The 12357-nt window shown below is 30.0% G+C and overlaps 3 protein-coding genes across 4 annotated transcripts; 2 read left to right on the top strand and 1 right to left on the bottom strand.

Annotated features, from left to right (window-relative positions):
* The first annotated feature begins 793 nt into the window (after positions 1–793).
* On the top strand, positions 794–2512 carry LOC124540835. Of its 2 annotated transcripts, XM_047118559.1 has the most exons (4): positions 794–938; positions 1013–1126; positions 1193–1742; positions 1838–2512. In XM_047118559.1, the coding sequence occupies exons 1-4, from the start codon at positions 873–875 to the stop codon at positions 2365–2367; spliced, it is 1260 nt and encodes a 419-aa protein (XP_046974515.1). In that variant the 5' UTR covers positions 794–872; the 3' UTR covers positions 2368–2512. The 2 variants fall into 2 exon arrangements, with proteins under 2 accessions (XP_046974515.1, XP_046974514.1); XM_047118558.1 differs by having other exon boundaries at positions 1013–1742.
* A 437-nt stretch (positions 2513–2949) lies between these two features.
* LOC124540741 lies at positions 2950–4610 on the top strand. The gene is made up of 3 exons (XM_047118435.1): positions 2950–3246; positions 3791–3925; positions 4351–4610. The coding sequence occupies exons 1-3, from the start codon at positions 3120–3122 to the stop codon at positions 4605–4607; spliced, it is 519 nt and encodes a 172-aa protein (XP_046974391.1). The 5' UTR covers positions 2950–3119; the 3' UTR covers positions 4608–4610.
* Positions 4611–8271: 3661 nt separating this feature from the next.
* On the bottom strand, positions 8272–12286 carry LOC124540739. Its single transcript, XM_047118433.1, has 9 exons — positions 12188–12286; positions 11707–11769; positions 11288–11599; positions 10517–10639; positions 10165–10218; positions 10005–10055; positions 9820–9930; positions 9355–9435; positions 8272–8436 (listed from the first exon to the last, which is right to left on the bottom strand). The coding sequence occupies exons 1-9, from the start codon at positions 12242–12244 to the stop codon at positions 8323–8325; spliced, it is 966 nt and encodes a 321-aa protein (XP_046974389.1). The 5' UTR covers positions 12245–12286; the 3' UTR covers positions 8272–8322.
* Positions 12287–12357: the final 71 nt, after the last annotated feature.

Here is a 12357-nt window from a genome sequence, read left to right as displayed (position 1 = left end):
ACCATCTCCATATTTTTTGGCAAACAAACAGATTGCTTACCTAACGGAAAATGACTACCACTGCCCATGGACATCTGTAACACCGGAAAGCTTACAGGTGCATTGTTGGCCTTTAAGTTATGTGTAAGCTTTTTTCTTGAAGGTTCTCATTTCGTATGCATTTGGAACACCGACAGTGAAAGCTGATTCTGCAGAGAGAGATTGTGCAAGGCAGAAAATTCATTAAAATCGTGCTGTTGCGGATTTTCGGACATCTAGGTGGTTGGGTGAAACTTAGAATTTTAACGAGATTTCCTTAGGTGAAATTCAGCCGTCGGGATTAATCTGAACAGTTCCTCATGAAAATGCGAAAGAAGATGCAGAGTGTTCGAACATATCTACGCTAAGGCAATTGATTTTGTCGTTTTAGAGTTGAGTCTATATTGTGTAAGAATCATGTTAAATAAAATTAACTCTACCATTCATGTAGCACTTTTTAATTAAAATAGATTATTTTTCACTTCCACCGTTAATTATTAATGTAACTTAGTAAAAACGCCTTTGACACCTTTAATATCCATGAAGATTAATCAACATTAAATGGCAATAATCAAACATATTCGACGCAGCAACTTACAAGTTATGAAAAATATATATATTCTATATTATTTCTTATTCTCTTGTAATAGAAGTCAAGATATTTAGTAAATAGATTGGCTTACATTTTCATAGAAAACTTTTTACGCATATTAAATTAATAAGCCTTGGCAAATTGATTATAAGGCACCATTTAGCTCTAAAAACCAACAAGTATTCACGTGTTATACTTGAATCAAACGAGCCATATGGTTCGCTTTAACTAAAATAAATATTATTATAATAAATATACAAAAATGAATAAAACTACTTTAATATTAAATCTGATAATTTATTTATTTTCTGTTGCTAAGGCGATCAATGTAAGTGGATCAACGTAATTATATTTCAGAAAGTAGTTTATTTTAAAAGTTTCGTATAATTATATTTATTACAGGAAACTAATACTAGTACAAACAGTGATGAAATATCTGATAGATTAGTTGAGGCTGTGACGGTTCGAAACTCTTACGACAAAGGTTCAACGAACGTCGTAAACAAATTAGATTTTGTAAGTACAAGCAAAGTAGCCGGAAATAATAATTCTTCTAAAATATATTATGTTAAAATTCGACAGTTAAAGGAACCAGAAACGGAAAACGACGACGATACAAAAATAAATCCGAGAAGACATTGGACAACCACAGACAAGTCTATACCAGTTGCAATTGATTACCCCGAGGAAAGTAGCGAAGAAAATTTTAGTAATGAAAGTGAATCAATAGACGAGGACGCAAATGAATTGATTGAAAATGTTAATATCAGTGATAAAGAAAATAAAACAGAAGATTACCTTGAAAGTGATTTCGAACAAGAATCAGTTACTTACGAAAGTGTTATTTATGAAGACACAACGGAGAAACCAAGTGACGAATTATCCTCTGATAGGGAAGCACTTGACGATAAGCATACTAGAAGAATGATGACTGATCGATACTGGGCTGAAGGCGAGAACGTACGTGATGAGAATGATTTTAAAAAGATACCCGTTTTGAAAAATTACCATGATGTGCTATTAGACGTAAAAGCAAGGTCTGAAAAAGACAACGCTGAACAGGTTGCAATTACTAAACCTGAAACGACAACAGAAATAAACGTTAAAGCCCCAGCAATATTTAACAATTATGGTAAATAATGTTTTGTGTGTTACGTGTGTTAAAATATTATTTTATTAATTATCGAAAGTATATTCGAATCTCTTGATATTATTTTGAATTTCTAGGAAACAATATGAACAATCCAGCCAGCATCCAGCATGCACAATATCATCCTAGTGTAAATCAACCAAAATGTCTTCAAACCCCTGCTCTTTTAAATCTACGTCATTCTAAACCCGCTGCTTTAAACGATGTGTCAAGTTATGAGAGAAGCAATTACGAAAATAGTTATCCTTTATCAAGAGATAATTTTCCTCCACAAATTCCTTTACAGAGTGTAGAAGAACCAGTGGTGTCAAGGCAGCCTCAACGCGATGTTTTTAATTATAATTTATTTTCAAATGCGTATCCATATACGCCAACATTATTAAAAACAACATTAGACGACCCAATAGGAAATTCTATTCCTAATCTTTTTTCAAAATTGATTGATGCATCGCAAAATTCAAATATTGGCCAGAAATTATTAAACATAAATCCATTTAATAGAATGTATTTCAATAACTTCGAACCTAGGAATCCATTACTACCAAAATATAATGTGTATAACTACGTGAATAGATATAGGCGTTATGCCAGGTGTTGTCGTCATTAATTAAAAATACAAGGGTAGCATGTAAATAAATAATTAAATAATTAATAACTCTTGCTATTTTGTTTGTAAAAGTACAATTAACTCAAAAATGTGCTGTGACATATTTGTTATTTAATTTAAAGACATTGTTATCTATTTATATATGTATATGAAATTTTTTTTATTATTCTTCAATATTTGACGCATATTTAAGCTCACTTTATTTTATTGGGTTAGAAGGAAATTCGAGTTTTAAATAAGATTTTAAAAATAATCATAAGTAGTCTAAGATTTTAAACTAATAGAAATAATTGAATGTACAACTTCCCATGGTTATTATTACAATTTCATTTTACAATATTATATATTTTAGTCAATATTAAAATATTATATATAGTAACGTTTGGATAACCTTTACGATTAAGATAATGAGTTTGGGCTTTTCGTACAAGAACACAAAGCGATTGACGATTATAATGTGACTTTTTCGCTTTTTTAGTTATTTTTTTTTAACAAAAAGAAAAAAAATAGATTATCTATAACGTATGTTGTAGATCAATGAAAAGAAAAGTAATAAATAGAGATTTGACACATGACATGAGCTTGTTTTTCATTGTTTATTTTTATTTGATTTTATTTGCAAGTTCATTAAATTAAAAATTGCTGTAAAGAACTGTATTAATATTTTTAATAACAAGTATTTTAGCACAATACATTGTGGATTCATTGTTTATATGTGACGTTAATTACCTTTATAGTTAGTGAAGTAAACAATGGGTAAAAAGTATTACTGTGATTATTGTGATAAATCCATGGTAGACACACAGTCTATTATAAGGACTCATATCAAGGGAGTGGTACATCAGAAATTGGTCAATGAACATTATCAACAATATAAAGGTTAGTATGTATTATTTTCAAGTGAAAATTTAGGTTATAATTTATTGTAAGATAACAATGTTTCTTCAAAAATGTAGACTTTTATAATCGTCTGAACTATTATATTACTAGCAAAAGTGGAATGAGTATTAACAAATCTTATATTAACATATTTCATTCAAGCACAGATATATTGTCCACAACTATCATGATTGATACTTCTATAGTTAACAGTTTTGGATAATTTTATTATAATTATAATTTAATAATCATCACTATTCCACCATAATTGTACTTTCAAAGTCCTAATAAAAGTTTCATTAACCTAAAAAATTTTTTGAAAAAGTCATTTAGAATGAATGTATTGGATATTAGTCAAGTTTCAACCAATGACATCACGGTGATTTTATGTTGAATGTTTTCTATTTGGTGTTTATTCTCTTTTCCTTAAAATATATTGTGCATATATAATAATAATCTTTAGTTCAAATGATCCTATACATAACAAATGTGTTTTTTTTTTTTTAATCCAATTTGCTAAGCTGTTTAGGACTTATGTTTCTAGATCCTGAAACAATACTACAAGAAGAGAGTATGAAAAAACCGTGTACAAGGTTTGCAAGGGGTGAATGCCAATTTGGCGGCATATGCAGATACTCACATTACACACAAGAACAAATAATGAACCTTAGAGCTTACAGTGAGTATTTCTTTACGACAAAATTGGAATTGTATTCAGTCTCATAAAATGTCTCTCTCGAGATTATTATGAACGAGAAATACAATTATCATTTATAATCTCTAAAATATCTATAAATTAAATTAGACTACTATCTTAGCGTCTTAGTTCCCTTGGTTGAAGGATTATAGTGTCAATTGTCTATGCACAATAGTGACTGGTCACTATCAGGTGGCTTTCTGACTGCCTGTTTTATGAAATAAAGTTATTTGTAAATTTTGATGCATATAATTAAATTTAAATTGCAATCATTGTGTTTTGCTGTTCTACTTGTAGTATTGAGATATAAATTATAAGTCATCACCAGTTTGGAATATAAGATTTGAATCCTATAAAAAAATTGTCTAAACACATAATTTTAATGAAAGTGTTTTGTTAATTTTTAGTGGCAACAAAAAGTAAAACCATAGACAATAACCCACCATCATTTGAAGACCTGTATAAAAAATTACAAAATGATAAAAACACAAAATCAAGTATGGATGATAAAAATACAGTGATTTATGATGAAAATGGTGTCACTCATGTTTTACCTTGGACCTATAATCATATATTTGATGCATATGGATACAATTTACCGCCAAGCATAAGGAAATTTAAAACAAGTGATTTTTCTAATGCAGTCATTACAAATTGGGGTTAAAGATAAAAGGGAGTTTTACAGTGAGTTAATTTTTATTACAGATTAAAAATGTAGTTTTTTAAATATGTATTACATGTAATTATTTATTGTATTTAACTTAAAAATTGAGTAAAAATGTTCTATATTACCTATTATGCCTTTTAATACATTTATAAATTATGTAACTTTTATATTTCATGTGAATGATTTTAACCCTGCCTCTTTTTTTATTTTACTATATGTTTTAAACATTATTTTCAAATTTAATACAAATAAATAGTTAAAGTATTGTGGTATGTACTAATGGCTTTAATTATATTAATACAATAACTTCTATTAAATTTCCCTGTTATTTATTATTAAATAGTTAATGCTTAAATTTGTAAAATTATTAACATCAAAATATATTTTATGAATGTTTTAAAAATCCATTAATTTTCAGTCTAGTCATTTTTCAAAATATATCCGAGTTTCGTAGCAGACACAAAATCGCTGGTAACCGAAGTGCGCGTTCAAAAATTTGACGTTTTGTAATGGTCACTGCGAGGTGTCCTGCGATGAAAACGGCCAATCACAGCGGCCCGCGGTTGCATTCCGTTACTCCTCTACACCGAGTCAGAACTAACTTTTTAAGAGAAAGAAAGTTATAAATAACTAACCTGATCTGTATTATACAGTAAAATTAATATTAAAAGCCAAGAATTTTTAAAATATCCTTAGTGGCTAGTAGCCTAAATAGCTTTGAAGTGGACAAAAATTTACGATATACTATTAGTATGTTTTACTTGCCCTTTTATCAAATAATTTTATAAAAACTGTCATAAGTCTGGAGTATAGAACTCCAGCCACATTCGATCTGGAATTTTAGTAAACAAACCATGTGTCGTCATAATTAGGGTTGATACACTCTTAATAAAAAATAATAATTATTATAATTACAACTATATTCATTATAACACAATTTCCTGTTTAAACACAAAAATTTTAATTTAATATAGAATCTAAAAACTTTATTTAGCCGGTCAATACATAATTTATATGAAAATTAGCTTAAAATAAAAGTTTAAAATTTTTTAATTACCACTATAATATTACTACAAAACTAACAACCCTATATTTTAATACTGACGTAAAGAAATCGCAGGTTTGTAACATTTGGAGTGTTTTTTAAGCAATTGGCAGATTTAGGAAGGTATAGTACGACAACTTAGATGTCGCATCGGCAAAATTCGTAAAACCGATCACATCCGAATTGAGTACGCTATCCCAAATTATCAGAATTAATTTCTGATGCGAATATGATCTTTACACAAACGTAATAACTTGAAATATCATATGACCTAATATATTCGTCAATTTGACGATCGACGAGTCGATTTACATGCACTTGCTTTCTCTGACGCGTGAACCTATAGCGACCAATAGCGTCGAATGGCGCGATAGGGAGCTATTTCTATTGGTCGTGTAAACCGGCAGTGATCGGTTTTATTTTCATTCCATTGCATTTTCCGATGCTACATCTAATTTGTGTCGTACTATATATAATAGCGATACAGGCTCTTCGTAATTTGTGGAGAATATTTTTAGTCGTATTTTCTTAACGTCTGTCTTAACCTGTTGTGGTAGTATAACCACAACAGGTTGAGAATGTTAACATTACACACAACGTTTCATTACACATAGATTAAAAAAAAGATATCTTGTTTTGGCTAGCATAAATATAGCACTAAAATCACTGTTTCAAATTAATCTTAATGAGTCCTGTCGTTTGGGAGGCGATAGATAAAGTTAATAAAGCGAGTTATATAACTACGAGGTAATTTCTGATATCATTTTAAAATTGGAGGTATTATTTTTGAGATCTACATTATTCCAGATGATCATAAGTCTTATAATTATAACCAAGAATGCGCTTAGTCCTTTGTCTTAAATATTTTATTATTAATCATCAAATTTAATTTTTATTAACATCAAAAATAATTGTTGTACATATTTCTAAAAATGTTTTGAGGATCTGCTTGACGTTGGTTGCTAAGCAACGCTTTGTTATTAAACATTCCACATCGAATTTGGCTGGAGTATAGATAGGATGTAAGAAAAAAGTATAAAAGTGGCTTGACATTGATTTATGTCCAACAATTGGGTTTATGAGAAAATTATCTTGACTGAAATAACAATTAATTTTTAATAATGCCTCTAGATGTTATTTATCCATGTGAAGTTATGTGGTATTGGCATTTTCAATAAATTATACATAACTTTTTGATTGACTTATCGTCACTAAACTTTTGTTTTTTTTAAAGCGACTTATCGATGTTTTATTTTAATGTCGTTTTTTAATGATTTTTTTTATTACGTACGGCAATAATCATAATATTTGTGGAAGAATGATTAAATATCTTCTGATAAGCGAAACGATGAGATTAATAATATTCATTAATGTTGTAAGTTAAATTTGTTTATTGGTTTTTGAGTTCGTATTGTGAAAACTTCATCTTAACTCCTAAATAAACAAAATGATAATTTTTAGATTTCTTTTAAATATTTTTTATAAAAATTATAAATAACGTTTTACTTGCCACATATTTAAAAATATATTATGTCTGTGAGTCAATTTTCCCGCCATGGGTATCTTCATGGGTCAATGTTTTACCAGATTAAAAATATCATATTTTTTTAATGCACAAAATGATACTCGCTTGTAAAATACTGATGAAAATATTTCATATAATATTTAATATAAATTAGTAAATAATTAATTATAAAATACTAATTGAATCTTCAATATTTGTTTATATGTACTATTAAGTTTTTGTAAGTAATTTTTTTTATTTAAATTTATAGATTTTTATGCATTTCGTCAAAAGCAACAGTGGATTCAACTTTTACGAGCAATATTTTGATACTGACTTCAAAGATGTAGATAATTCTGAACAAAAACTGCTACATAATGATTTAAATAATAAATATCTATTATTGATTGGCTATGAAAACAAAAAATTCAAACCAATAGCGCGTATACGCTATGTTACTGAAACTAAAGAAATTATGGCAAAAAATGAAATGACAATGAATCAACATAAAGCGAGAATGACGGAAATTATAAATTTCATGAAAGATCATTTGTTGACAACAATGTATTTGTACGATGAAATTAAGAGAATCCAAAGAGACAATCGGATCAAAGATGATCTCAGAGAAATGGTGAGTTATCTAGAGAAACCGCAAAATCGTGAAGTTAAAGAACTCGTGTTAACATTCTTTGACAGAAATAAAAAGAAGAAACCGAAGAATAGTATATGGGATCAAAAAACAAATGACTTAGTAATTAACGTGATAAAAGATCCGTTTAATGATGGTACTATTAATTAAAATTATAAATGTCTGTATCATATTAAAGCAATTTGCAATCGAAGTAGGAATATAATCATTCTGAAATTTACTTATCCCATTCGATTTTTAAATACCCCAGCTATATTGTATACTAATAGTTCTTGATTTATATGTATATATTTATAATACAACACTGCATTTTATTTAACTATTTAATGAAACTATTTATATTTTCTCTTTTTGTTTTAATAAATAAGGCATTATTATTTGTGTTAGCAAATCTAATAATAGTTAGTAATTCAGGAACTCCAAAAAGATCTCTATCAGTGTTGTCTACAGTAAAATAAGAATGCAAATAATATTGTATGTATTAAGTTCTACGTAAATAAAAGTAATTGCCAATCTATTCATTATTTCTTTTATTAATGACGTAAAGCAGGCGAGGTGATTTCTTTCGAAGAATTGAAATGAGATCATAGAGCTTCGAACCTGGAGATATTTCCACTCGAACCGCTTCCTGGAATTGTAAAATATGTATTTAGACAAAGTACTGTTTCGATGTAAAGCATGAAGTTTCCACCATTGTGGGTTGGATTGTCGGATATATTTCTCCCGAAGTATGCCTTTACACGATGTTTCATATCTGAAGGTTGCTTTAACTATATATGTCTAATTGAGGTCATATTTTATACTGGCTATTTACCGGAGGTGTTGTGTTGTGATGTGAGATATATAATTAAGTGGTTTTTATATGAGTTTGTGGATAGTCGCAAATAGGCTACCTGACGATAAGTAGTCAACAAGGCCCAGTATCATTGGCATGGTAAGTAATAATTTGGTTTGGAACTATGGAACAAATGGAACGCAAATGTATTTATGTTTGATGACTGAATATGTAATAAGTGGGTTATCCAATGGATCTGACGGGCTTTTGCGTGTAGTCCCATCACAAAGTAAGTATATATTTGACGGCGCCACTTTATTTTGAGAGCGCGAAGAAACGTCAAAAACGATAATGACATCTGATAGCGACTTTTTAAATTATTGCGATTTTGACGTATCTTCGCTCTGACGCGACTTCAGTCTCTTTTGTAGCTGAAGCCAAATGGAAACAATCCATTTGCATCTCGCAGAAACAAAACGTGCCTGGTGGAGCGTCATTTCTTGAGTTCATTGTATTACTGTTAATATTTCGTTCTAATAATTATTGGATATTGTAAAACAGCCTCATAAACGTGATTTTAATTCTCTTCGCCCGACAACCAACGATCGCTCGGCAGTCACATATGGGTATAATACCAACAATAATGATAATGGCAATGTGCCGTTATATTTGTATCGTATTTTATGTTTAGCTATTCCGCTGAATACGAGACTCACTCAAAAGTTCGTAAAAATGTTTTTATACTATGTGACTTCAATGTTTAAGTCTTACCAAATCATTTTGGTTTGTGTTCGATGATCGCAGTACTTTATTGACGTCAACGTCTTCCTTCCACACATCGTCCCAATAGTCCTGTGAATATTGTTTGAAATCATTACAAATTGACAAAGCTCATTGGGTGTGCTCAATGAATTATTAACAATGTTTATTTTCATCTGGCAAAATTTGAGATTTAAGCCCAAAAGCTTCTCATCCTCTTCCAAATACTTAAATCGAGGAATATGGCATGGCACTTATCCTATTATAGTGGAGGGTATATTTTACTTGCATTATTATATTTTGATTGTGTGTGTGTGTGCCTGTGCAACAACCTTCAAGAGGGCAAGCACATTACATATCTAGTAGGATAGGTTGAAGGTTCGCCTCTGGAGGTTGCCGGATTTCCATAAATTTTGGTAACTTCAATATTACTTAAGTTACTTTGACTTACACTTAGCTGGAAATAATATAACATACCCCGGTTCTGAGAATATGTTTTTTGTTTATTTTATCTGTGGGTTTTTTTGGTGTCATCGATTCCAAAAGAACTGATTGTTTCGCAATGGCCAGGACGAATTCTGGTGGTGCCTGTCAAGTGGAATAATAATTATGTTAATATAATGAAATCTCTTTACTCTAAAACCTATTCAAATATATCATACCTTATGCGGTAAAAGTCTTCTATCAGATAGTTTCTTAGCTGCCAGATGTTGCTGTAAATAAATTGTTCATTATTTTCTTTTATTAAGCAGTAACTAAACACTACATTTCGAAGCGTTGCAGTCATTTTGAATTCAAATGCTTTAAGTTTTATCGTTTTACCTTTATAGCCTTGTCTAACTCATTTTCAGCGGCATCCTCTAATGTAGGTTTCTTCTGAAATCATATTATAAATAATATACACTTGTAAACAAGACATTTACTTCATTATAGATTTCACTAGAATATCCTTTATACTCTCAGGGTTTTATGCAGGTCAGCTTGTGTCAAAGTCAACATTTTCTATCGCTTTTTTTTAAAGGTATTTAGCCAGTTTATTCAAGTAAAGTATAAAATTTTAAGCGTTGAGTCAATAGAGTGACATTATAAATTAGCAGAGAGTCTATAAGATCCATCTGCTTCATTGCTATTTTAACAACTAAAAGATGAAGAAAATATTTACTTGTATACTCACCTCGAAATACGGATAGTTTAAGACAAATCTTCTACCGAAATCTTGGTACGTATCAGGGATACTATAATGCTGATTAGTTCCAAACAAATCCGCGTAGTCGCCAGCTGTTTTTGCTTCTTGTACCTTAATATTGAAATACAAGGGAATTTATTTTTTTTCTGGATATCATATACGCTAGTTGAGCGTAAAATATTTTGCCAATGACGTGTTATCTTTATTTATATTCGTATTTTCTGAGTTCAATGTATATATATATGGTTAATAACCTCAAACCTACCTTTCAGTACGATTCCAGTTAAATATTAGTCTATTTTTGGGGTGTGATTATTTAGAAAGTTACCAAAGTTTGCATATTATTTTTTAGACTACACATTTTTTAGAGAAGAGGTCTATATTTTTTTTTAGAATAGTTGAAAAATGAGCAGGAGTCTGAGGGTAAGTTATCAAAATCTAAAGATTCTGCACTGTAAGGAACATTGACCGTTCCTCACATCGCCAAAGTCTAACCAGTAGTCTAACCAGTAGTAATAACCAGTCTTGGGGATAAGATATGTCCATTATGCCTGTAGTTACTCTCTCACCCTTCAAACCGGAACACTCATCAATATTAAGTATTGCTGCTTGGTGGGTTGAACCTAGCCCAATGGGCCCGCACAACGCCACCAAGTGAAATTTCTTTACCGAATCTTAAAAAGTGAATTCAAGAATGGTTTCTAGAATGCAATACAGTGTCGTCCTCTAATCATATGAGAATAGCAAAAATAAGAATACCATATCGTTTAATATATCATCGCTTTCGTCTCCTTGGAGAAGTTCATTGTTTTCATTGCTTTCGTTATCTAGCTTAATTGATTCATTATTTTCTTGCTCAATCTCTTCATCTGTTTTGATTATATTATTTTCTTCATCTTCAGCTTCGACTACTTCGTTTCTTTCGTCATATTCTTCGTCTGGTTGGACAATTTCTATTGTTTTATCACTATCTAGGTCTGGTTCGACTATATCATTTTCCTCGTCATCTTCGTCATCCTCATCTTTCAAATTACTCAAGATTTTATCTTCTGGTTGAAACGCTGCCACTATCTGAAAAAAACATGACACAGATAGCTTAAAAACTCGTCTCCAAAATCATTCTTAGAAAAGATCAAAATAGATAAAGCTTAATGCAATATTTAAAAAAATATATATACCTCTTCGGCGCTCAACTTGGTATTATTTTCAACGACTTCCGCGATGTTTTCGTCATCGCTTGTCTACCATTAAAAAATATTTTATTTACTGCTAAGATCGAATTCATAGTTAAAAAATAAAACTAAACTGTATGAACAAAACGCAACAAAAAACAAGTCTGCTAAGTGATAAAGTTTATAGAATGAGGGTATACTCTAAAAAGTGGAGCCTTAGGCTTCCATACATCTGCTAGACCCTCGTTTGGCTTGCTCTTCGAGTCTTAGTAATTATATAACGAGATACACTTTATTGAGAATACTTCTATGGACAATATTCACAATCAAATTGATTGGTACCTATATTATGAGTTTTAGACCCTACATGCTCAACGTGTGGTCTAAATTTAACACGCATAACACAAATAAAATGAAACTGAATATTGAAATTTCTGTGTATATGTAGACAGGAATTTCATTATATAATATGTAAGAAATATCTCACCGCAAAATGTAGTACATAAAATGTATAGAAAAAAACAAAACAAATTTTATTGTTCATAGTTTCATTGGTGACTTAAGCAGAATCACTAATAATCTAAACAATTTAAAAGCCAATTATTAATTTATGTTTTACGACATTGTAAGACGGGTCTTTTTAATTGCATAACATAA

Source organism: Vanessa cardui, chromosome 26 (assembly GCF_905220365.1).
Source record: "Vanessa cardui chromosome 26, ilVanCard2.1, whole genome shotgun sequence".
In the NCBI taxonomy this organism is placed as follows: domain Eukaryota; kingdom Metazoa; phylum Arthropoda; class Insecta; order Lepidoptera; family Nymphalidae; genus Vanessa; species Vanessa cardui.
Note: the sequence above shows the minus strand (reverse complement) of the source record. Positions and strands in the feature narration are given on the sequence as shown.